A 26,911-nucleotide genomic window follows, 5' to 3' on the forward strand; every position below is an offset into this window, starting at 1 on the left:
CAATTGGACATTATATTTTCTTTCATCTGATCTCCTTGCTTTGTTGATACTTTTAGACAGGTTCCGGTATTCCACCGAATCTCGTCCTCCGTTTTTTACCAACTCTGCTCTGCTTGCGATCAGGTCTAATGTTTCTCTGCTGAGTTTTGATTCTTTCCCTTGGACGGATTTGCATTTCGATTTCATGAAACCCATTATTGTATCGACGATTTTGGTATTCAATTCGTCCAATGTTTCACATTGATTGTTGACGTTATCTAATTCGGCAGTCATTTTCGTAGCAAATTCTTCATTTTGTGTGTAAAGCCGTTGTACGTCAATCCTTTCACTTTTCTGAACTAGTTGTGATCTTTGAAATCTGGTATTTAACGTGACTCTTGCACGAACCATTCGGTGATCACTACCGGTTGAAAAATTGTTTAGGACCGTAACGTTCTTAACGGTTGACTTACAGCCAGTTATGATGTAATCGATCTCATTTTTCGTTACACCATCTGCACTAGCCCAAGTCCATTTCCGTTGAGGCTTTCCTGCAAAAAATGAATTCATTGCGTACAAATTGTGTTGCTGTAAGAAGTTGAGTAAAGTATTTCCACGCTCATTTCTTTGGTCGTTGCTAAAACTACCAACAGAAACTTCGGAGTCTTCTTCTCGTTTTCCCAGCTTCGCATTGAAATCACCGATTAGATATTGGTAATGTGAAGGGTTTTCGTCCAGAGCTTTCTCGACATCTTCATAGAATCTTTCTACTTCTTCGTCATCATGGGTGGACGTGGGTGCGTAAACCTGAATTAATTTGACACTGTATCTGTTATTTATCTTCAGGCTTACGTATATCACTCGATCGGATATGCTTTTCGTGTGAATTATGCGATCCGACCACCGCTTGTTTATGAACAATCCGACACCGTGCATCAGCATCTGACTGTCACTTCCTCGGTAGAAGAATGTATGCCCTGATTGTAATTTCAGGCATTCCTCTCCAGGTTTTCTCACTTCGCTCACTCCCACAACATCCCATTTTATCTTTTCTAGCTCTTCTTCCATTTCTTGCATTTTTTGTCTTGACGACAATGTTCTGGCATTATATGTGGCAATGTATAATTCGTTATGGCTTCGTTTGAAGGTTTTTAGCATTAAAACACCACGCTTGCTACTGCGGGTTGGTGAGTATGAAAGCTTTACTTTGCTCGCCCCCGGTAATCCTCGAGCTCTGACCCGCACATTTCTGCACGTTCCGGGACCACCGTGCCTATCAAAGTGCACAGTGCCCGACGGGGTAGTGTTACTCTTTTTGAACATTCTTTTCCATAAAGCTTTGCCCATTCTTTTGAACCTATCTGAGCAAAAGGTTATTCGTCCTTTAAAAGCTTAACCTAGTAGCTAATAAGAATTCTGGGATCGATCTATCCTTTGGCTTCCTGATCGTGTTGTTTCACCTCAACGTTGGTCCCTTAACCCCAATTCTTTCGGCTTCCAGCTCACGATTCATTCAACCTTAAGATTGATCTATCTAATCCTATCTTATCTACTGCTACGTCCTCGTTAAACTTCATTCCCTCCACTCTTTTTCAAACTGGCTTGGGACAGTCTTTGGCGGTGTACAGCTGTTTAAATAGGAATTTATGAAAGTTGACTTCGTACGGGGCTGTCGATATTGTCTCCGGCAATTTATTTGTATATGATAACAAGGCAAAGAGTGGATAATGTAAGTGATTTTAAAGGGCGAATAGCTTTTCAGTAGAGAAGGAAATGAAGGAAGAGAAATAAAGAGTTCCACATTAAAGGCTTTTGATACGAATAGGTGTTTCGTACGGGTCAACGTTAGCAATGTTTTTCTCTAAACCTGCTAGGTGCTTTGTTAATATTTAAAATTTTAAAAGAAAATAATTTTATTTATATGTTTATTTACTTAAAAAGCCAACGGCTGTTGCTAACTGGCTTTGTCATTACAATGGCATCCGCATCATTATGGCTTGGCGCTGATCGACTTATCATCGGCCTATGATACAGTATGGCGAATTGGTTTTCTCTGGAAATTTTACATCGCAATTCCTAGTAAGAATAGGAATAAGAATAGGAGTAGGTTGTGTTGTGTTCTTATTGACGAAAACCAACATTTAAACTCAATTCATTTTATTCCAAATTGATAAATAATTTACATGTGCTTACACTGATGTGTATTTCGTGTGATCGATCGAAAGACTAATTTCATTACATAAAACCTGAGCGATATGATGCGACCGTTCGATCGATGTCAATGTATTGGTGAATGCAACACCTCCCCCACTAAGTAAAACAACTCGGCTTTTAAGAATCTTCATATCTACCACCAATTGTCTTTGAGAAATTAGTGCGTACCGGAGGTTTACGATTACGTTGAGGTCGGCCACCAATGTTTGGATTCGGAGGAATATTGTTCACGTTATCGGCAGATGCAGTGATTTCAGGTGAATTCGGTTGATTGCTGTGATCATTTTCTGGCAATGGATTTTCATCATTCGGTAATTGAACTGGTTGATCCATGATGTCAAAAGTGTCCAACAGTAAACTCAAAGTCGGATCTGAATCACCAACGTCATCGCTGTATCGAACTCGAATTTGATTTGCGTGTCGACGCCAAATTATTCCATCGCAGCCAACTGTGTAAATGACTGATCCAATACGTTCGATTATTTCAGCCGGTGACCAAATTGTTTTTCCTCCACGAAAATCTCGTACAAAAACTCGTTGTTTTGGTTCGAAAATCCTTTCTTTGGCTCCGTGCTTCACATTGAAATCCATTTCCATTTTCGTGTCACGTAGAAGTTCGATTTTCTCTTTCGGTTTGATTAAATCGAGCGATGAGTTCATTTTACGGCCCAACATGATTTCAGCTGGAGTACAGTTGTTCGGTAACTGTGCATTCGGTGTGATACGATAACGTTGCAAAAATCGTTGAAGAACGTTCGCCACACTTTCTTCCCCTTTTGCTTTTGTTAGAGCGCGTTTGAATGTGTCCACGAATCGTTCTGCTTGTCCATTCGATTGTGGATGAACTGATGGAGTCGGAATGTGACAAATTCCTTCGGAATTGCAAAATTCGTCGAATTCGTGTGAAGTAAATTGTGCACCATTATCTGAAACAATTATGTTCACTGAACCAAAACGCCCCATGACTTCACGAATTTTTGCAATCGTTGCAGCGCTGGTTGTGCTTGTCATGACAAAAATTTCCGGCCACTTGGAAAATGAATCCACAATCACCAAAAAATTGTGTCCTTGAAACGGACCTGCATAGTTTTTTTTATATAAATAACTCTTTATTCAAAAAAAAGAAAGAATCCTTATCGCTCCGGTTAATTTCTGAGTGGAGCACTATTTAACAACGAATTCGTCTTAAAAACATTCAACAAAAATCGTCTAAATTTTCCTTCAAATAAAATAGTCCAACTCATTCGTCTTAATTCAAGATCAAATCATTTGGTGTCAAATTCGTCTAAACAAAGTAGATAATTTAAGCTTAATACGACAATAAAATAAAATAAACACAGGTAACATATCACAAACAGCAAATAAATTTGCTGTGAGAAAAAACAACATCAAAAGTTCAAATCACACCTCGGCAAACCGAGATCAGTTCAAGAAAAAGTACGGTGATATCACACAAAACTGATCGCTTTCGCTCATTACTTTGAGTTACTTTGTAGTCGATGTGAATGCGAGACCAAACCTGTTTCGCTTTCGGCCACGAATGCAATTCACTTTTGACAGGAGCACGAGCTGCAGATGCACACCTGGAACATTTTTGGACACAGTCGGTTACGTCTTTGTCTATGTTTGGCCAATAGACATAACTGCGAGCCAATGCTTTCATGCGTACGATTCCAGGATGTGCTACATGAAGATGATTGAGAACTTTAGTACGTAATAATGAAGGAACGATTACCCGGTCATTGAACAGTAGGCAACCATTTATTTCCGCCAAAGATTCTCGTCGGTTATAGAGAATTTTCTCCTCTTCGTTTTCGATGTGGGTCGGCCAAGAAGTTTGCAGGTATTTCATAACATTGGAAAGTACCACGTCCTCTTGTGAACATTTCTGAACCATTTCTGCGGTTACTGGTAACATTCTAATTGCGTCGACCAAAATTCTTTCGATTTCCTGTTCCATGACGTGAACAGAAGCGATAACCATCGTCTCATCGCATGATTTTTGACTTTCAATCAAGCGCGATAAAACGTCTGCATGACCAAATTTGTCTGTGTTGATAAATTGGATGTTGAAATTGTACGGCATCAATGTCAGTGCCCAACGCTGAAGTCTGCTTGATGTGTGTACAGGAATTCCTTTCTTCGAACCAAAAATTGCAAGAAGCGGTTGATGATCCGTCTGAAGAGTGAATGTTCTACCCCAAATCATTTTGTGGAACTTTTTTGCCGCAAAAATCAATGACAATGCCTCCTTCTCGATTTGACCGTAATTCTTTTCAGCTGGTGTGAGTGTTCTGGAAGCGTGTTCGATGGCTTTTTGCGTTCCATCCGGAAAACGATGTAAAATAACGGCACCAATGCCATGTAGCGAAGCGTCTGCTGCCACAATTAAATCGATGTTGGGATCGTAGTGCGTTAGAAGTAGATCGGATTGAAGAATTTCTTTTGCGCGTTGGAATGATTTTCTACATTCGTCCGTCCACACAAATTTTGCGCCCTTGCACACCAATTGATCCAATGGGTAACGTAAATCTCGCATTTCTTTGACAAATTGCGCGTAGTAATTTAGCATTCCCAGAAATGAACGAACTGTTGAAACGTCATGTGGCTCTGGCATGTTGCAAATTGCTTCAATTTTTGATTTATCGGGTCGTCGACCAAATTCGTCAATGATGAATCCCAAATAGTGCACCTCAGTCATCAAAAATTTGCATTTTTCCAAACGAACATGAAAGCCCCACTCCTCGATTCGCTCGAAAAGAGCGAGCAAATTTTGATTATGTTCTTCGATGGTACGTCCGTTGACCAAAACGTCATCCATGAAACCGCCTGTACGTTTCAGCCCGGCGATCATAGCATCAACGATTTGTTGGAACATTGCTGATGCGATTTTGATTCCAAAAGGTAATCGATTGTATTGGAACAATCCTTTGTGTGTGTTGATTGTCAAATATTTCTTGGAGCCGTCATCGACTAAGACTTGAAAATATGCGTCAGCAAGATCAATTTTAGAGAAATATTTACCTCCGTTTAGCGTAGCAAAAATTGAATCTGCTGTAGGTAGCGGATACTCGAAATTCTCCAAAGCTTCATTGAGACCAGTGGAAAAATCTGCACACATACGAATTGACCCGTTCGGTTTCTTCGCGGTAACAATCGGTGTAGCCCATTCTGAGTATGTCACTGGTGACAAAACACCTTCACTTGTGAGTCGTTCCAATTCTGCCTCGACAATTGGTAATGCAGCATATGGAACTGGTCGGCTCGGTCGAAAAACTGATTTTGCATCTGGTTTCAATCTCAATACTGCCTTCGTTTTGGTACATGTTCCCACAGAAGAGTTGAAGACTGAAGAAAATTTTTGTTGTAAACTCTCGATGAGTTTCTGTTGATTGTTGTCCTCCGGACGTTGTTGGATTCGAGCACACACTGCGTTCAATGGTACGTCCATTAATCCGAATAGATGTAAGCAATCAAGACCGAATAGATTTAGATTGGGTGTGTCCGATACATAAACTGTGACCGGAGCCTCCATACCATTTGCAATTATCTGGCAGTCAAATTCGAATTTTAATGACATTCGATGACCCGATGCAGAATTCGCCAATTCTGTGCATTGAACTGATGATGGTCGTCCCAAAAAATCGTATAACTCCATGGAAATGACAGTGATGTCCGATGCTGTGTCAACTTGGAGTTTGACTTGACGATTGTTGATTTTGATGCAAATAAACTTTCGTCGTGATGCAATTTCCTTTTTCGATGTTGCGAATAATCCATGAGACCTGTACGTTGCCTTTTTTGGATTTGGATTCAACTTAGCTTGCTTTGATCGATCGTAGCCACAAAATCCTTCTTTATGACCAATCTTTCCACAGTCTTTGCAGGTGCGTTTAACATATGGGCAATCTTTGACCCAATGTATATCTCCACATAGCCAGCATGGTCGTTTCGGTGGTTTGTTTTTGTCCGAATTGTGTGCGTTCGTGTTAGGCTGGACTGATGGTTTTGATTGATTCGATTTTTTTGAAATTTTCGAGACTTGCGGTACCAATGAGGTTGACGATTTCGGCGTAATTAGATCAGAATCGGATTTTAGATCTAATAACCTCTTGCATTCAGCCGTTAGCTTGGGTAAAGTGATGTCAGCCATAGATTCCAGTTTCGTCAGCAGCCTTGTGCGGATGTCCTTGTCGGATGCTTGTAGACCACAGATGAAAATGAGACATTTAAATTGGTCCAGTGTCAAATCGTTGAATTTAAATCGTTCACAGTCCTTGTTCACCACGCTCGCAAACGTTATGTAATCATCACTCTGCTTCTTCATCAGCTTCAAACAGTTATAACGTATGCTGAACAAAGAATCCGGTTCACCGAACATAACCTTGAGAGTTTTAATTGTCTCCTCGAAAGTAACTTCGCTTGGTTTTTTTGGTAGAATGTAGTCGATGTATTTCGAATGTGAACTGGAATCCAACTTACGTAATAATATGCGAACTTTTGCTGCATCGTCCAACTTTTCACCATCAATTGAAAACGTGTCCTCATAACGAGCGTACCACTTGTTGAAAATGACTCCATTTTGTGGATCATACACAAATTCGGTAATTGATTTTGCAACTGAATCCTTCAATCTTTGCATGTCGTTTTCCGGCTTATTTTCCTTTTCCTCGTTGAATTTAGCAAGCAGTGCCTCATATGCGTCACTTTGTTTCTTTAGAAAAGTCAAGAGCTCGGTTTCTGCCATAATTACACCGGCAACCAAAAACTTTTACACACACGACCTTGAAAAACTGATAATTCGATTCGGCCAAAAATTGTCAAATTAGATTAAAATTGTTCTTTTAAATCCTCGTCGCCATATTATGTTGTGTTCTTATTGACGAAAACCAACATTTAAACTCAATTCATTTTATTCCAAATTGATAAATAATTTACATGTGCTTACACTGATGTGTATTTCGTGTGATCGATCGAAAGACTAATTTCATTACATAAAACCTGAGCGATATGATGCGACCGTTCGATCGATGTCAATGTATTGGTGAATGCAACAGGTTGGACTTTCTTCAATTTTTATACTATGATGACCTAGGCTTAGCAACTTAAACGGTTCATTTTGAAACGATCGAAAAAATTTTGGAACGAGACATGAAAAAGATGAAGCAATACTATCGAAAATGGTGCCTGTGTATGAATGACAAAAAATCAGAAGTGTCAATATTTCATCTGGATAATCGAATGGCTGCCCGAAAGCTCAACATTCAGCTAGAAGGAGAAGAAATTCCATTTAACAGCACACGACTTACCTTGGTCTTCCGTTAGACCGTTCCCTGACATTTGGCCCGGCGTTAAAAGCAAAGAAAGCTAAAGTCGAGAAACAATTTGGTGCAAAAGTTAGTCGGAACAGATTGGGGTGCTAATGACAATACAATGAGAACTGCAGTTCTTTCTCTTGTGTATTCCGTTGCTGAATACTGTTCACCCGTTTGGTACCGAAGTAGTCACGTGGACAAAGTTGGCACGTAATTGTACATTGCCATGCGAACGATCACAGGCGCAGTAGATGCAATACCGATTCCGTGGCTGCATGTACTTTCGAACATCGCACCACCTTATCTGAGACGACTGGTTGCAGCGCGTAACGAGTGGAACAGATGTTTGTATACAACACGAAACTGCAGACTGTTGATCGCCGACGAGCTCGAAAATCCTCCAACGGAAAGGCTTACATCGCGTACTCCGATATGGAGTGATCCAATCATCCATATGCAAGACTTCAACATCAACGATGCTTGGAAACAATTTTGGGTTTGGTATTACACATAAATTACACACCCTTGCCTTCGGCTAGTGCTACAACCTACCAACTGGTCAAGACAAACGAGCCGTCAGAACAGTCGGAGCGTTTGCTGCGACTGAGCCCCGTACAAACCCGTACATCCATTGCGCATGTGACCCTAGTTCGTCCGTCGCCCTACTCTTACCGTAGGTCTACTGCGGCCGTAAACGTCGGTAAAGTAAAATTCTTATGAAATGTGTACGTCTTAAAAATTGAGCATATAGCGCAATTACGAAGCCCCGTACGACGTTCCTTTCAAATGTAACACAAACTACACTTCTCACTGATCAGTGACTTTGTAATTATCATATTCATCGATTTATATTGTTTTTACAAAAATCCAAAATGGCGGCCGACGGCCATTTTGTTAGGAGGTGGAAAAGTACGGCTGCTTTACATTCGTTAGTATCTTTCAAACAAAAAAATTGGTACGGTCAATACCTATCTAATAAAGCAAAATCTGTCTAAATCTGTTCAAATTTGGCCAGCCTACAAGCAAAAACGGCTTGCCGCCCTGTACCTAGTTCACACCAAGGGGTCTAACTCACGAGTCGGTCATCCAATTTCCATAAACTTTTCTTTCGTCGATCGGTATTGCAAATACCTTTTATTTGACGTATCACTTACAAGTGTAGCCTTTAAAACGTTAAATCACTTATGGGGCCCCAGCTCGGGAGGGGTCGACCCAAAATCGCCCATCTTCGAACCTAGCCTCACTATTTTGACTATCTTTCAGGGAAAAAAAAAATTGAAATCGGATTTGATTTACTCAAGATATCGACGTGACAGACGGACGGACAGACGGCTAAAATTTTTATTGCGGATTCGTCATCTATGAACATAGGCAAACACTGTGCCCTTACCGTCTGCTTCGAATTCCATCAATTACAGACGCCCTATTAAATACTAAATTTAATATGTACCTTAACTTTCCTACAAAATTAGTAACGGGTATGACTTCCTTGTTTATAATGTCTGGAGTAATTATATCTACTTCAGAGGTAGAGTATAGTACTCATTCACCGGTGATTCCGGGCTCAACTCTAAATGCAAACAATAATTATCTGGATTTATGTAATTAAGTTTTCGAAACTAGTACTCTAATAGTTGATACACAGCAGTAACAAGACTTAGACCAAAACTTGCTATGTGGTAAAATTGGAGCTTCTTGAACTTGTACCACGCCGACGAAAAATGGTCGGCGGCGGCATCGGCGGCGCACACGTCTATTTCGAACAGCGTAAAACAATTGTCAAAAGCTGAGCCTAATTAACCAACCATGACAGCGACCATAGCATCTGCAACCAAGCAGTAGAACAGATTTTCCAAGAGGGGTCTGCTTTATTATTCCCTTGACTGAAAGTCATGGGTCTTACGGATGATAAACACCCTAAAATGTTTGTCACACAATGATCACTACTATGATTGAAAATGCATGAATGTATGACCAAAAACCTTAAATGTTTGTCACGCTTTGATGATTCGTTGATAACACGATAACTTGAGTAATTTTCAACGGATTTTCAAAAACTTTTTTTTAATCGACGGGGAATTAAATTCCTCAGGTTAAGTTCGAAGATGGGCTATTACGGTCGGGTGTTCTTAGAGATATTCCCAAAAGAATTTTTGTCTCGTCCCTTGATTCCACGATAACTCGAGTAGTTTTCGACGGATTTCCAAAAACTTTTTTTATTTGACGGGGAATTAAATTCCTCAGGTTAAGTTCGAAGATGGGTTATAACGGACGGGTGATCTTAGAGATATTCTCAAGAGAATTTTTGTCTGGTCGCTTGATTCCACGATAACTCGAGTAGTTTTCGACGAATTTCCAAAAACTTTTTTTTAATCGACGGGGAATTAAATTGCTGAGGCTAAATTTGACGTAATCCTCAACGGATTTCAAAAACTTTTTTTATTCGACGGGGAATTCCATTCCCGATGATAAGTTCAAAGTTGGGCTATGACGGTCGGGGGATCTCAGAGATATTCCTAAAAGAATTTTTATCGTGTTATTAGTTGAGTAATTCTTAATGGTCCACAAAAGACAATTATCCCACTAAGAAAGACATTTTTGGGTTAAGCTCGTTAATGGAATATACTGGAGTAATATTCTAGGATTAATTCCAAAATTTTGTGTGTGTAATATCTTTATATCGATGATAAGAAAAAAATTAAAGTTTGGACGAGTGTGAACTTTGCGGCCAGAGCGAAGCGAGGGCCGTAATCACACGAGTTTCATTTTTATTCAATATGTAAGCAAGAAATTCGCCTCTTTCCAGGGTCTGTATCTCGTGCTGCCTTTTTGATGGTATCTTTTCATCAGAATCCTTTTTTCAAAACACACGACCACGAATGTATTAGCTTTCAACAGAAAGTAGATTTGGTTGTATAGTCACTTGACCAGTTCTGAAAAAAGTGACCAGTGTACCGAAATTTTCATAAAATGCTCAGTTTTCTCAGGGTTGGTCAAACTGCTACAACCAAATCTATTTTATGTTGAAAGCTAACACATTCGTGGTCGTTATTGCGGTCGTACATACTTGAAAAATGATAATTTTGGTGGAAATATATCACCAAAAGACAGTATTTAAAAATCACCCAAATGTATACTTTTCAGCAAATCATCGATGCCTCTTAAGTAATGAAAATACGTATGAGCCAGTATATGATCAAGTGCTGGAATTTCTCATATACGTGTTGTGTATCGAAAGTAGGGTACGCATACCCTGGTATACTTTTATATACTTTTAGAGTGATTTTTTTTTTGCTCGGATAACAAAAATCTTCTTGAGAAAAGTAGTCAGTCAGTCAAGGGATCTGACCCATCCAAAAGATGGGGCCTAGTTATTATTAGCGTATGGTTTTATTAGTTCTCGAAATCGTACAACATTTTACAATTTAGTCAAGGGAAATAGGGTAAAGTTACAATACACAAAATTATTATCACAGTCGTAACGTTTGAAGCCATCTTAGGGGCCATTCACAAATTACGCACGCGGTGGACGGTTAATTTCTGACCCCCTCCACCCGTTACGCACGCGTTTTTCATATAAAAATGTCTAATTTCTGACAAATACTTACACACACATATAAAACGTTAATTTTACATTTTAATATATGGGGCTTGTATGGGAACTTCCGAAAGCCCTAGCTCCTAAACGAGATCATGTCGACCCAAATTTTTTTTTGCCAAAAGTCTTAGAATCATGCCCAGAAACTACTCCCAAAATTTCAGCAAAATCGTCGGCGCCGCTCTCGAGATAGATTCCACAAGCAAGCAAACAAACAAACAAGCAAAGGTTGGTAAAACTCATCATTTCAGAATGGGTCAAATATGACCTTTCCCATAGAAAAATCTAGACTCTGAAATGCAATATCTCGGCCAATTTTGAACCTTATGAGACGTGCGATAGCTCGTTGAACTCGTATTGACGCCCAGAATACGATTATAATACTTTAAGAGTCGTGCAAGCCAAGGGAGAAAAGTCAAAAAGTGGCTGTATATATGTTCCTTAGTCCCTAAAATTTTTATTTTTATTTTTTGTAGTGTGGACTTGCGTCACGCCTGCTTACTAACGTGCAGGCATGATTTGTTTGAAATTACACACTTGTCTACGTTTTAAAATCAACTAAAAATTTTAAATTGGCCGTTGCTAATGGCACCGGGTGCGATTAGTCACTTCGTTTTAAATTTGTGCCCTTCATCAGTCAATCTTGTCAATCTCACCAGCGTACGGAACACTCCGCGCGTGCACTAACAAAAAAGAGTTTAAAGTCTTACCTGTTGCAGTCCTTTGTCTCTTGTCCCAGACGCAATAATGATGTAGAAAGGAACCAATTTTTTACCCATTCCAGACCTAATGGTTGAAAATTAGTTGTAGCTCCTCCTGGGAGGAACGGAAATGAGTGAGAAGGGAACATATTTGATGGAAATCATTTGGCGTTATTTACATCTTCCACTGAAATAGTCATAATTTGCTTTGTTTTGCCTTTTTCACTTTCCTCCCAAATATTTCGAAATTTGCTTGAAATAGGGTCGCACCACATATCTCACATCATAGGTCATATTTTTTTTTATCAAAAGGTGGAGTGTTTGGTATCATTTGAAAGCTGAGGGTCACAGCTTTGCGATACAAGTAATTTTTTTATGGCTGAGTTCTGAGTCCATTATAATTACTATATTATTATAATTATTATATTACGTGTGTGTTGTAGTGCTGGGCAAAGTTCGCCAACTGTGGGAAATTTGTGTATTTTAGCAGATTTCGAGGTCTAAACATTTTTTTTAAATCGAAAAATTGTTTTTTTTTGTTTTTAGATCATTCTAAGCAAACTCACCAAATATCAGATTAAAAATCGAAGAAAAAAATTTGGCGGAAAAAAATTGCCATGCAAAAGGGTCCAAATTTTTTATGAAAATTGAACATGGTTGTTCCATGTGCGAAAATGGAAATATGGTTTGTATGGGAAAAATTCTGGAATTTCAATAGTAAACAATAAAATCAAGAAAAAAATAACTTTTAGAACAAATTTTTAAAATCTTTTAACTTTAACCTTAAATTTAAATTTAAATTTTTCGGAAAATCGGAAAAACTGTGGATAGAAGGGAAAATTTGAGAAATTTTTTTACACTAAAAAAAACGTTGAACCTTCCAGCTTTCATTTGAGTCCCATATGGCATATGTGACTTCAATATTCACTTCACAGAAATTCATCAAAGTTACCTCTACATCGAAAACTTTGAAGGGAGGTCAGGGGAGCATATGGAGCGGAAGTTTTGGGGTCCCTATCCGAAAATGCTCAGAATTTCAATCTGTATCGATGGTGCAATTTTCACGCCTTTATCATCAAATGCACGAAAAAATCAGTTTGGACCTCCACTAAACTCTTGAACCACATTTTCTTTCACATTTTTCGGATGTACAATATTATCGTCTCCTTGATATCGACCGATAGTTAAATTCAGGTAGTTTACCTCTAGTGATTCATTTTCACTTTCCATTTCAGCTGTTCAGCTGTTCAACGTCTACGGCTGCAAGAATATCATCAACGTACTTGTAAATAAAACTGATCTTGTCGCTTCCGAATTTTGATACAGCTTCCATAATGTAATAGCTTGTGGTAATTTCTGCCAATATTTGCAATAACGAATTTTCATCCCTAGACCCTTGATTTGTCTGTAAAATTCACCATTGTAAGAAAAATATGAAGATCCTTCCACAAAGAACGATACTGCTTCTAGGAATAAGTCAACATCGACGTTTCATCCTCTATAAAATAATACTTTCGAATGATGGCTTTTGTCCTACCAAAGTTGATGTAGCAAAATGAATATATTCGCACTACAGTACATAAAAGACATTTCCTAAAATAAAAAGTGGGAATGCTTGAAAATCCAGACGATATTTTTCTAACAGTTAGGAAGGTGTTTTTTATTTAATAACTTTCAACTTCCAAGTGCTACCCCTTACTATTTATTTCAGAAAATGTGTTTTTGGGCATGTATACATCACTGTACCCTGGAAGCAATATCTTCTAGCTACGGCCCTGTCAGGGACCCATTTAGAATCATTTTCCGGCCTATTCAACATTTCTTGGGAAATTTTTTGTAGTCTATGGAGATCCATCTAAAAGCAATTAAATATAATGAAGAAGAAAACAAAAAAGCAAACGGGAAAAAATTATTTTTTTTTTTGCATTCTTTGGTGGCGCTGATTGGCCAACCGAATGTAATTTTTTTGAAAGTGCTTTTCCACCTCCTCCAGCGTTGTGTGGGCCTCATTGAAGTTATTATATGCATCCATTGTGGACAGGCATATGAGATTGACGACATTTACGAACTTTTTGAAACACACATTGTCACCCCGACCTTCAAACGAAAAATTTGCCAAAAAACCTTCATCGATAATTTTGTTTCCAATGATAATCATTGTTGTCGACAATTTCATGGCCCCATATTTTTGATACTTTGAACGCTTGATAAAGAAGAAGAAAGTCATAGAAGACATAAGCCTCTTAGAAAAGGTAAATAGATATTACTCACAAAATGGCTGAGATTTTTGTGTGGGGATTCCTCCGGCCACGGGCTGCAAACTTCGCACACGGTTGAATTTTTTTACTTTCGTTCCTTGTGATCCAAATAACCATTTCAGGCTTCATACGAAAGCCGAGAGTATAAATGTCAATTTTCAATTTTGTCTTGCGAAAGTAAACTTTCGCCCCTCAAAATTGACATTTCTTAACTTTCACACGAGAATGAAATGTCCTTGTGACGTAAATAACTCTTTCTTCCATAAGAGCTTAAGACCCATGACTTTCAGTCAAGGAAATAACTGACTGATTGTCAAAGCATGCACAACAGAAGGTAAACAAAAGTGATTTTTCCTGACCTTAGATAAGAGTTAAAGTTTTCGTATATTTCTGTACAATCCTGAGAGCCTGATGATGAGCACATACCAAGCTCGATATATGGCAAAGAAGTATTCATGAAGAGTTTTTTATTGGTTGCCGCTAATGACCGAAAAACCTCCAACAATTACTTAACTCATAACGAATTGTTTTCTGGATTACCGTCAGGCGGCAATGTTTCGCCTGGTCGTAATCGGCATTCGTCTGGAAAACTTTGCGTGGGCAAAATATCTTTATACTTTTCATACCAAGAAGATAGCGGACATTTTAGTCCACAGTCGGGAATGAATAATGGCTGAGGATTATTGTCATTCAAATATCTCCGGTAGAAGAGTTGTAAATAAGGATGTCCATTGCCTTCGTACAACTCAAATAACAGGCAACTTGCATAGGGTGGAACATGTAACTGAAACGAGAGAAAATAGTTACAACAATTAATATGTGTAAAACCAAAATTCCAGAGAGCAACAAGACAATAATCTGCCCCTTAAGAGTTCATTTTTATCTGTTCATTCTATACTCTCATCGTTTACTCTAAATTTGTGTCGTTCATTCTATATTCTCAGAGTTCTACTGGTGAATGAATCACAATCTGCTGGTTATCTTGAATTTTAGTCGCGACCACAATCGAGTTCAACACGACAAACTGATAATTCAAATGTTATCGTTATTGGATGTAAGTAATACTTACTTAAGTACTTGTTAGTGATTTTGGCTATCAGCTTTATCAGATTGATATGAAAGGTGTTAGGTCAACTGAAAATGTATGAAGTTGGATGTATCGATAGGTTTCTCAAACGATTACAAGTAATCAACTACTCAAATCCATACTTACATCCAAAAACGATAACATTTGAATTATCAGTTTGTCGTGTTGAACTCGATTTTGGTCGCGACCGAAATTCAAGATAACCAGCAGAGTGTAATTCATTCACCAGCAGAACTCTGAGAATATATAATGAACGACAAAAATTTAGAGTAAACGATGAGAGTATAAAATGAACTCTTGAGGGGTGAGGGGCAGATTATTGTTTCCTTGCTCTCTGGAATTTTGGCCTAACTTTTATCACATACAAAAATAGAAAGATTATTCACAACTGAGTAAGTTAAGTAAGCTAAGTTTACCGGCTGAAATAGTCCCAGACTGTTCAACATGTTTCCTAAGGTAATGTCATGACCGAAATACATAAAAATTGATCGATTTGGCGATAATGTTGATCGAATTTTACTGGTACAATGGTCTAGAATTTCTTTTAAAAGCCATCTGAAACGAGTTGTTCATTGCGTCAATAAATACTCAATCAAAAACAAATGAAAACATTTGTTCGATAATTACCCCGATTTCAATCTTTTCTGTTCGGTCATTTGTGTGAAGATTGCTAACCAATTAAATGCAAGATATTCAAAGTCTCCGCCAGGAACCATAACCTTTTGAAATATTTAGATAAATTCATTGACAATAACCACACATTGTTTTGATACAACATCGTAGAGGTGAGCAGACGAACCTAATCTTTGTGCCTGCCAAGTCCGACGCCCAATTTTTTCACCGACACAACAAAAAAATTTCTGCTCGCATTATTTCAGCCTTTCTTTGAACGGAGTACTATCGGACAGGCACCGTACAGCCCGAAACTCCGGGTCGCCAGCTCACCACTACGACAAAGTATTGCTTTTCTCTACCTTTTCTGCCCAGTCTGGTAGACGAAAACCTTTTAATCGTTCAACGAATAGTGTGTCATATATATCGTTTATATCAGTTATTGTGCGTATCTTTGTCCCACTATTTATTTCTACGTAATTAATCAGTGATCTGTATTTTGTAAATAAATCGGTGTAGGCGGAAGTGTTCATAAACTGAAGCATAAAATAATCAAAACGATCGCATCGTCTGTTAGCAGCTAAAAGATAATCTTCGTCACGAGGTTGAGTATGTACTGCAATTCAGAGGATATTTTTGAAAATGCATTTTACTCATTAAGTAATCGTTAAGTACCAGGAACTGGCTGCCAAAGGATCATAAAATTCCAGATTTGATAGCCTGTCGGTGGATAGAGGCCAGCTATTCAACACATAAATCGAATTTCAAATATCTTGAAGTTGAGATAATGAACAAAATAATTTACCCAAATTTGCTAGTGCAGACATCAAAACACGATCAACATCCTGTACAATTTAAAACGACAATGAATTGATAGAGAAAATTACAGTTGATGTCAACCGAAATTGTGAGAATTTGTTTTCTTCGGCAAGACAGAGTCCAACGGAAGAAACCGAAGATAGACCAATAATAAGAAACGTGGGATCGGAGGATATGCCAGACATAACTGTTGATGAAGTCAAGGCCGCAGTAGCCGAGATGAAAAACAAAAAGTCTCCCGGAGAAGATGGTGTTCCAGTGGAAGCCATTAAACTAGGTGGAGACTCCTTATTAAAGGCAATCACGGCTTTGTTCAATCAATGTCTCCAATGGGAAGAAGTACCAGAAGCCTGGGAAAATGCGGTAATTACATTGCTGCATAAAAAAGGAGACATAAAAAAGCTGGAAAATTACCGACCCATAAGCCTATTGTCAACACTCTACAAGTTGTTTATGAAAATCATTACGAAGAGGAACACCAACAAGTTCGACTTCTACCAACCTGTTGAACAAGCTGCTTTCAGATCTGGTTTCAGCACAAACGACCATTTGCAGGTGATGAGAACGCTTATTGAGAAGTGTCGTGAATACAACATCGACATAGTCTTGCTATTCATAGACTTCGAAAAAGCTTTCGATTCAGTGGAAACATGGTCGATATTGGACGCATTAGACGAATGTAGAGTAGACTCAAGGTACTCCAACACAATTCGATATGTGTACAAAAATGCTACTTCATGTATAAAACTTCATAAGAGCACGGAGAAATTCAGAATCGGCCGAGGTGTAAGGCAGGGTGACACCATTTCACCGAAATTTTTCACGGCGATTCTGCAGGTACTCTCCATTTATCTTTATTCCCATTTTACTCCAGTTTAACTTCTTGCTCCTCGTTCCCTAACTAAATTAACACCAACAACAAACACAAACAACAGCCTGATTACAACAGAAAGAGAGTTGACGAAACTGTTGATGGCGGTGTGTCGTTCTTAGACTGCTGGATTACCAGAAGAGATGACTGTTTTATTGCGATTAGATGGTGGCAAAAAGAATGCAGTTGCCGACAAGTATTAAACTTTCACTCGCTTCATCCTTATCACGTTAAGAAGTTAAACTGGAGTAAAATGGGAATAAAGTTAAATGGAGAGTACCTGAGCAATCTCCGCTTCGCTGATGACATTGTACCGATAGCAGCGAATCTAGGTCAGGCTCAGCTTATGCTACAACAGTTAAGTGAAGAGGCAGGCAAAGTTGGCTTCAAGATGAAATTATCGAAAACAAAAGTCATGACCAACATCGGGGACGATAGAAAAATCAAAATTGGTGACACTATCATTGAACGAGTCGACAGCTATGTATATCTAGGACATAAACTGAAGTTAGGTCTGGACAACCAAACTGCAGAAATAAGACGTAGGATTGGTCTTGCATGGGCAGCGTTCGGAAAACTCAGACTAATTTTCAAAAGCAAAATGAATAATAGTCTGAAACGCAAAGTTTTCGACACTTGTGTCCTTCCAGTGCTCACCTTGGTGCTCCCTTATGGAGCGGAAACGTTAACTTTAACGAAAGCATCCGAAGATAAATTGAGAGTGACACAAAGAGCCATGGAACGGAGTTTGCTTGGGATAACACTCAGAGACAGAATGACGAATCAATGGATTCGACAGCAAACCAGGGTCGTTGATGTCATGGAAAGAATATCATCTCTGAAATGGAGCTGGGCGGGACATATTGCAAGAAGGACAGATGAACGTTGGACCAAAAAGATCATGAACTGGCGACCATATAAAAGACGAGCTATAGGCAGACCACCAGAGAGATGGACAAACGGAATTAAGAATATTGCAGGTACAAACTGAAAGCAAATGGCAATGGATCGTACGAAATGGAAAGAAGTTGGAGAGGCCTACATCCAGCAGTGGATAGAAACAGGCTGAAAAAGAAGAAGAAGAACGCTACTTACGATGCTGTACTGTTATATTGCTATAAGACTTGCACTCTATTCCGTTTTCACTACAACATGCCAAAACTCGTTTCATTTTAGTATTTAGTTGTGTTTTGAACTTTCGCTGATTTAGACGTTTCCGCCTTCAAAGTCCTGGGCCTATAACCTGTTAACTTTCTAGGAATGTGCCGAAATATCCGAAAATAATAATTTATAGACAAAATTGTTCAAAAGGACAATTTAATTTAGAATAACAAATAGATTCGTTGAGTTATGTTTGACTACTACGACTATTGACTATATCAAATTGATAATTCAACACTTCCAAAATTCAAACGCGCTGGTAATAAGTTTTCAACGCGCTTACATTTATTGGAAATCAAAAATCATAGAAAATAAAACACCTTAGGACTATATTTACCATATCTCCGCTCGACTACTCAAGTGGAAACCACTTCGATAATGCCAAAGACTCTGCTTCAGTTTATCGATTTGTGGTTGCATTTTCTTCCACATTAATTCGCCAATGAACACAATAACACCACCAATCCATCCACACCAAACAACGCTCATCACACTAGCGCCATCATCATCACTAGCAATTTTAAGTTGACGCCGACCATGGGTGGTTTTCGTTAGCTTTTTGATTTCATTTTCGTCTACGTCCTTCAACCACTTGTCAATTATTCCAGTACTTCGTAAACGGTGATAAATCAAGTTTATCGGCTCGATGAACGGATAGTCCGGATCCATGTCGAAGGTTACAAAGTATTGCCCCAAAAGGTTCTCGGTTATCGAATAATAAGCTTTGAAGTCTAAACGTTTCTGAACAGTTAAACAGACTCGTACGTTTTCATCCAATGCAGAATATGCCACAGAATCGTTAAAAGCAGTTAGCTCGTTGAAATATCGGGCAAAATTTGTTGGATGCACTTTTTCACTCCAGCCACTAAGTGTTGATATCCTACCCAGTAATTGAATTGTTTCATTTGCCCAGTACACTTCATGAGACAAGATGGGTAGATCTGACTTGTGTAGGTCGTCAATTGTCCTGATTTGACGCTGATAAATTGGCACAGTAAGGTAACTTTTAAAGACAGACAAGATACCATTGGCCACAATAAGGCCGGTGAACGTTAACGGCACAACGATGTAAGCCTCTGCTCGACGAAGCTGTCGGTACTTGATGGAGGAATTGTCATTTATTAATAGATTTATAACATCCACAACACGTTGAACAAGCGAATTTTGATTTGTGTGCAGACAACCGGAAACGGTTAACAAAACCGATGCTGACGTAATCACAGCGAACGTGTAAGCAAAGAGATCTGTCCACGTTGAATTTTTCAAATAGGCGACAATACTTGAATATGGCCGTGAATGCGGCACTAACAACTCAAACCGTGAGTTTCGATGTGGATACAATTTCAATTCTTCGTTTAGGTGCACTTCAAATGCGCCTACATCTGCAATTTCCGAAGTGATACCTGATTCTTCGTAGTCCGCTTCACTTGAATTAGTTGTCAACATCGATGCATTGAAAATGCGAACGACATTGAGCCAAAATTTGAGGCCATAATTGTCAACCGGCATGTCGTACAATCCCAGAAGGCGAAGCGGACGGTGGTGATAATTCGGTATTTTGTCAGGGAAATAATCCTGAAGCGATTGACTTCTTGTTAAATTCAGCAAAAACGTTGAGTCGAATGGATCGAATCGAAATGTGAAAAATGGCGCCGATGCAGTGTCGTTCGTAGCGTTTGGGTGAAATGCACAAAAAATGTTTACAATCCGGTTTCGCCAACTCCACTCAAATAATTGCCGTACGATATCCATTGACCTGACGTTGTTTTGGAAGAAGAAACCAATTTTCACATGGGTCATGAGCTGTCGAATCGCTATCACCTCATCCAAAATTTGTGTTTCATTGTCGAATGTGAAGCCCACAGCAGCAACAACAATTAAAAATGCATTTTTGGTGGCTACGGTCGTCAATGAATCCAATTGTTGTGCACCACCTTCTTTATTCAAATCTTTGTTGTTGAAATCGTAAATTGTTTGAGCTCTAATGTGCCCACCACTCTGAACGGGAATGTAACGGTTATGATCGATCACCACAGAGTGAAGTAAAAAGATGTTGCTATCGAAACGGAAAAAATCGTTCAGTCGAATGACTAGATTCACTTCATCACTGGGCTGGCTCCAAACCATTACCGATAGTGACTTCACAAGTGTCTGAATTATCAAGTACTTCATGTTATATTGTCAGTGGCGGTTGAACTAATGTGACTGTTGAACTGTTCATTCGATAGAAGGTTTTCATATTAAATCAAACAAGAACCTCTTACAAAAGGAAGGAGTGATGCAAGTCCTGTACTTGCAAAAGTATTGCAATCAGAATATGTGACGGTTTCAGCTCGAAAACTCGAAAAATAGTTTGGGGTTATTGAACCAAGGGTAGTGTTTCGATTTTTAGGATCAGGTAGGATAAGGAAAACGGGAATTTATAAAAGGAAAATGATTTTATTTTTGAGAGATTTCAATTGACGTCGATTCTAATACAATACAACTCGAAGAATGGTTTTTCATTATAGTTTTCATGGGTACTTTGATTCATTCATAAAATCGGCTTCTTAGATTCATTAAAATACTCGACACTCCCACCTTGTCGTAGACGATTTTGCGGACGTTTACCACAACCATTAATTATGACCCAAACGATCCGCCGGTTTTACCAACCGACCACTTCGAGTACGGGTTTCTGCGATCGTTTTGGTTTCCTTTGATTTTTCTTTGACTTTTGATTCTCCATTGGGGTCGAATTTGGTTTCATTGTTAGATGGCGATGGCACAATTGATTCAACTGCACATCCAATGCCCGTCTCTACGATTTCTCCAGGTCGGATTTCCAGTGTTATCAGCTTCTTTACCGGTCGAAGGAAAACTGATTTACCGGTTTTGACCTTTGCCACTAGTACTGTGTCTCCAATTTGTCGTACAACGTTGATACAATGAATTTCTTTGTTGGATGTAATGCATTTGCTAAAACGAGTTTCAAAGGTTCACGGACGTACACCTCCATCAAAGTATCGTTATTGCGAAATCGACTGGTTAGATGCTTGATGGCTTTCGTATAGTTTGCGCCCGTTATCGGAAAGCTATCTACCACTTCACGGGCCTTCGATTTTTCCAATGTCGACTGACGAAGGTAATGCAATTTGTCTTCGTTCGCCAATTCTTCATCTTAGTGAATTTTTTCGAATTGAGCCCACCAAGTCAGCCACTTCTTTATGTCGCAACTGAATTTAGTGAATTCAATTTTAGGAAGCTTGTATTTCTTGCTATTGCATCCTGTACTTTTGCATGAAACGCTTCCATTATCTGAAGCGCTTTTTGCATCTTGAACTGATAATATTTCGTCGACGGTACATCTGCATTCGTTCAGCTTTGACTCGCATGCGAAACGAGACTCAAACTCATTGTCGAATTCTTTTTCATCGATATCATCGGTAGACATCATCAATGTATTGATTTCGTGGTCCAGTTTTGCGATTTGCGATGCCTTTTGATCGATATTTCCCATTAGAATATTTAAATCTTTTCTCGATATGCTGTCTTGCTTTAAATACTCTTCCAGTTTCTGAATGGATTTCGTGAACAATCCTCTCAGCGAAGATCTGGCTTTTTTCAGGTTTTCCATTTTCTTCAATTTGTTTTTTTTTTTGATTGATAATTTTCCTTCGTGTGATCGTAATTTTCCAATTATCCAGGTCCTGTCACGGTCGCCATGTTTCGATTTTTAGGATCAGGTAGGATAAGGAAAACGGGAATTTATAAAAGGAAAATGATTTTACTTTTGAGAGATTTCAATACACGTCGATTCTAATACAATACAACTGGTAGAATGATTTTTCATTATAATTTTCATGGGTACTTTGATTCATTCATAAAATCGGCTTCTTAGATTCATTAAAATACTCGACAGGTAGAATGAAAAGATGTAGTTTGGACATGCGTCACGCCAGCTTATTAACGTGCAGGCTTGACTGCTTTCGACTTAGATTAATATCTATTCACAGTGGCCAAACTAGCACGCTACCAAATTCTATAAATTAAAACGTATCTGACAACCAAATTTAATTGATCATTAATGGTGGTGTCCATATAATAGAAAGTCTCTGATGTGCAATAAGAACCACCTGTTGTTCGAATAAATATTCCGAAAAGAAAATATCGATTTTGAAATGAAATACTTATGCAGCTGGTGTTTACAAAAATGTTTAGCTGTTTGGAAAATTGTAGACACAATCGATGATTCTTGTTTTGATACTACACGGAAATAGTTATTTATATTTTCCTACAACCGAGTGATAAATGCTTTTTTAGGTACTAGATGTGTAGATTGTCACTCGAGGCCGTTGGCCGAGTGTGACAATTCACATAACCATCGTGTGTCTAAAAAAGCATTTATCATCGAGTTGTATACAATGTTTTTCGCAATAAAGGCAACGGAGAGTCCTACTTTTCGTCACTTGTTGCGAAAACTCAAATATGCACCCCAGACGAAGAAATCGGACGCAGCTTCACGATTATAGCACATTAGTTGTGTGCTGCATATTGATCTGAGGATCATACAATGCCCGTCGGAGGAAAGTGGTTTTTTGGGAATTTCAAATTACAAATGATTTACTATACTCCAGATCTGATATATTTTAGATTGCTCTAATGAAAATTGGCCCTGGTTCGCGTAATATGTCGATTGAAATTTTTATAAGCAAAAAATTGTTATTTCCACTCAAAATATCCCGTTTATTCGGAACGGTGGAAAGAAGAGCGTCAACGGTGGAAAGAAGAGCGTCAACGGTGGAAAGAAGAGTATGATCTATTACATTTTGACAAAAAACTACCACTGCGTGACATGCTCTATTTCAAATGCATGGCTGATCGATAACCTTTTGCAAGAGTTAAAATTTTAATGTTGTTCCAATCAATTTTGTTGCGGTCGGTTACCATCGCTTTTAACCATAACGGACAACAAATGAGAGGGTTAATATGTTTGAGTTGACTATGAATGTAATTATAAATATTATGCTGCGAAGTAGTGAAGAAGAGCAAGATTCGTCCTGAATTCAGGAGACGAATGAATGCGTTGAACCATTTTAATTTGTTGTTTTCAGATTGTTCTTTGCATTCGCTAAGCAGGTCTCTATATGTGCGCGTTCCTCTTTATTAAAAGGTGCTCGGAGAGTTTGTTGCTTATAACGGAATTTTTCCAATTTCAGACGTTCCTCCTTGGACACCAATTCATAGGTATTTCCTTGTGAAGGTTTAATGCGTTTATCTTTTACATAATTATGTAGTACAACACTGAGAACGAACGACACAAATGTTTCTCTTATAGACCCAATTGGTTGCATCAATTCCTCTCTTCATCTGTCTATAGATTTTAAGTACAGTGAAGTAAAGCTTCTTCCGTTCAACTCTTTAGTGGCGGGCATAATCATATTTCTTCAAGATATATTGTTCCAACAATAACTTCTCCTCTCGGTACGATTTTCAGACTCAGTCGTATGTACGACTGAGTCTGAAAATCGTACCGATTCGATGGATGTCGCACAATCGCAGGAAATGGTTTCCGCAGGCTTCGGTGATACTACTGCACACGTGAATACATTCGAGTCAACAGAATTGTCCACTCAAAGCACCATGGCGAAAATGGACAAACAGATGATATTCTACAAGTGCGACAATTTGACCTTAAATCTTAAACCATAATTTGAAACGTTTGAACGTACCCGTACATTGTTTTTATTGAATTGCATTTTGATTTTTTTTTTGCTTATCGTTCAGTTGTCCAATTGATTCGAGGGGTAACCGACTGGCCAAAATGGTGGCAAATCAATTTCTAATTCCTTTCAATTCCGTTTAATTACCTCAATTACCGGACCAAATCGTCTAATTGCCGGATTCGCTCTATTTCCTTTCAATTCCTTTCAATTCCGTTCAATTCCGTTCAATTCCGTTCAATTCCGTTCAATTCCTTTCAATTTCTTTCAATTCCCTTTCAATTCCCTTTCAATTTCCTTTCAATTTCTAAAGGTACTTCCTGTCAATTCCTTTTAATTGCTCTTAATTCCTTTTATTTCTTTAATTAACGGATTAACACCACTACTTGCCGGATTCGCCCTTCAATTACTATAATTCCAATCAATTCCTTCAATTCCACGAATTTTCGAAATAATTGCTCGATATTTTCAAATAGATATAAATTTAAAGTCAAAGTTAAACCCTTAAGCATTTTGGAAAAAGAATCGTCAGACTATATCAAGAAAAAATTTGGAACAACTATGTTGTCCTACATTTGTGACTCATTTTGTTAGAATCTTTAATTTTTACTCATACTTTTAGAAGAGATTTTTCAATTTCAATTTAGATTGAACCGTCCAATTGACTGCAGTTTTGTTTAAAATGATTTCACATCGCAGATCATTGTTTATTTTAGATAAATAGTATTTTTCGTACCAAGTCAGGAAATGACGAAAAACTTTTATGCCGACAACTGAAATACGACATATTTTGCCATGATTTTTCATTAAGAAATGTCAGTTTTTCCCGAACTATATATCGTGCAGGAATAGTTATTTACGTATATGTTGTGGACGGTATATTTTAGGCAATTTCGCGGATTGTAGCGCGAACGAAGTGAGGGCGACAAGCGATAGTGCCTAAAATAAACCGTCCACAACAGATGCGTAAATAACTTTTCATTGAGCGCGCAGCGCGAAGCGCTGCGCTCTTAATACATGACTTTACAACAATCTAAAAAACGATGCCCGAAGGGCATCGTTCTCTTTAAAAATCTAAAAAGTAGGTAGGAGTGTTCTGTGGGGTGATTAGATGTGGAAAAGTCGGTTTATTTCTTTTTGTACACAAAAAGTCAGTTTTGTACACAAAACTTACATTTTGTACACAAAAAGTTTATTGTTTATTATTAAACCATGATTTTGTACACAAAAATGATTATTTTGTACACCAAAATGCTTATTTTGTACACAAAAATGATCAATTTGGACACAAAAAGTTCATTTTGTACACAGTAAGTTCGTGTTGTACACAAAGAAGTATAATTTTGTACACATAGAAATATCATTTTGTACATAAATTTGATGATTTTGAGAGATATAAGAATATATTGATTCAGCGACGTTAGCGTGTTTTAATAATGAGCTGTTTGAGATGAGAAAGTAATTGGTAAAAATTATTTATTTATGTAGCAGCGCCGCAGGCCGTGGAATATAAAAGAAAAAAAAAAGCGGGGTCGAGGGGCGGCAGCCCCCGCAGTGGGGGGTCAAGGGGGGAACAGCCCCCTTGCGGGGTCTAAGGGGCGGAGCCCCTAGCGGGGTTTGGGGCAGAGCCCCATGAACGTACGGCAGCCTGCAGGGCGTAAAGAAAAGCTCGCCGCAGGCGCGGGGGTTTGGGGGCGGAGCCCCCGCACAAACAAAATACATCATCCTACAGTAAAGACAGTGTACGAAACAAGATGTAGTCCAATGACAAAAGATTGAATTAAGCAAATATACTTTTGAAAGACTACAGACACAAATTACACGTTCTCTTCTCTAACTGTATTACCTCTTCTTTTTGGTGCCGTTGTTCTGTTAATTATTAACTTCTAGGAATGAAAGTGCTGCTCAATGCAATTTATGTTTATAATAAAAAAATCTCTCAAAATCAAAAAACACAGCCAATTGAGAACTCTCATTGTGATAAAGCTTCTTTGTTTTGTCACACTTGATAACTTATGTGCTGAGATCGCGTAAAGCTAATTCAAAAAATTGCTAGAAGCTTAACAAGATTTTGTGTACGAATAGTGTTTTCTGTGTACGTTGTTACGGTTTCCGTGTACAAAATCAGTTATGTTTGTGTACAAAATATTTTTGTTTGTGTACAAAACAGACCTTTTGTGTACAAAATAATCAATTTTGTGTACAAAATCTTTAATTTTGTGTACAAAATATTTTTTGTGTGTGTACAAAAGGGACGTTTTGTGTACAGAACGTACTTTTTGTGTACGAAATGAAATGAACCGGTTAGGACTGAGGCCGTACCTCGGACCTAATGATTTTATCATTGATTTCGGTAGTGCTTTTGATGCTGATTCAGGAAATGTGGGTCAAAATTTTTTTTTATGCGTCGCTTGGCCGCTAGGTGGCTTCAAAGTCGGAATTTTTGAAATTTAAAACAGCTGCCATTTCGCGTAAAATTAATGGATTGGCGTGAAATTTATGTCTAAAGGGTTTTCGAGGTCGGCGCTTCCAATAAAACACATTTGAGAGCGGTCAGAAGCGTGTGAGCGGCCGCAAATAGCAAAAAACTGCTT

The 26,911-nt window shown here is 38.4% G+C and overlaps 2 protein-coding genes across 2 annotated transcripts; both read right to left on the reverse strand.

The window, feature by feature from the left end:
* Positions 1–2,310: 2,310 nt before the first annotated feature.
* On the reverse strand, positions 2,311–5,704 carry LOC119078385 (uncharacterized protein K02A2.6-like). Its single transcript, XM_037185886.1, has 2 exons — positions 3,673–5,704; positions 2,311–3,119 (listed from the first exon to the last, which is right to left on the reverse strand). Exons 1-2 carry the CDS (start codon positions 5,642–5,644, stop codon positions 2,311–2,313), a joined length of 2,781 nt encoding a protein of 926 aa, XP_037041781.1. The 5' UTR covers positions 5,645–5,704.
* An 8,721-nt stretch (positions 5,705–14,425) lies between these two features.
* LOC119078369 (prostatic acid phosphatase-like) lies at positions 14,426–16,674 on the reverse strand. The gene is made up of 6 exons (XM_037185874.1): positions 16,570–16,674; positions 16,440–16,505; positions 16,127–16,380; positions 15,780–15,871; positions 15,569–15,707; positions 14,426–14,849 (listed from the first exon to the last, which is right to left on the reverse strand). The coding sequence occupies exons 1-6, from the start codon at positions 16,589–16,591 to the stop codon at positions 14,580–14,582; spliced, it is 843 nt and encodes a 280-aa protein (XP_037041769.1). The 5' UTR covers positions 16,592–16,674; the 3' UTR covers positions 14,426–14,579.
* Between the last annotated feature and the right edge of the window lie 10,237 nt (positions 16,675–26,911).

This window comes from Bradysia coprophila, unplaced genomic scaffold (assembly GCF_014529535.1).
Source record: "Bradysia coprophila strain Holo2 unplaced genomic scaffold, BU_Bcop_v1 contig_250, whole genome shotgun sequence".
Lineage (NCBI taxonomy): Eukaryota > Metazoa > Arthropoda > Insecta > Diptera > Sciaridae > Bradysia > Bradysia coprophila.

Bases quoted from the DNA above. Each gene is read 5' to 3' on its own strand.
- LOC119078385 (XM_037185886.1), bottom strand. From the start codon at position 5,644: ATGGACGTACCATTGAACGCAGTGTGTGCTCGAATCCAACAACGTCCG. The intron at 3,120-3,672 runs GTAATGAGCGAA...TAATTGTTTCAG, and splicing joins CGACTACAAAGTAACTCAAA to ATAATGGTGCACAATTTACT.
- LOC119078369 (XM_037185874.1), bottom strand. From the start codon at position 16,591: ATGTCTGCACTAGCAAATTTGG. The intron at 16,381-16,439 runs GTACTTAACGAT...TCTGAATTGCAG, and splicing joins CCTTTGGCAGCCAGTTCCTG to TACATACTCAACCTCGTGAC. The intron at 14,850-15,568 runs GTAAACTTAGCT...CTCTCGTTTCAG, and splicing joins GTCTGGGACTATTTCAGCCG to TTACATGTTCCACCCTATGC.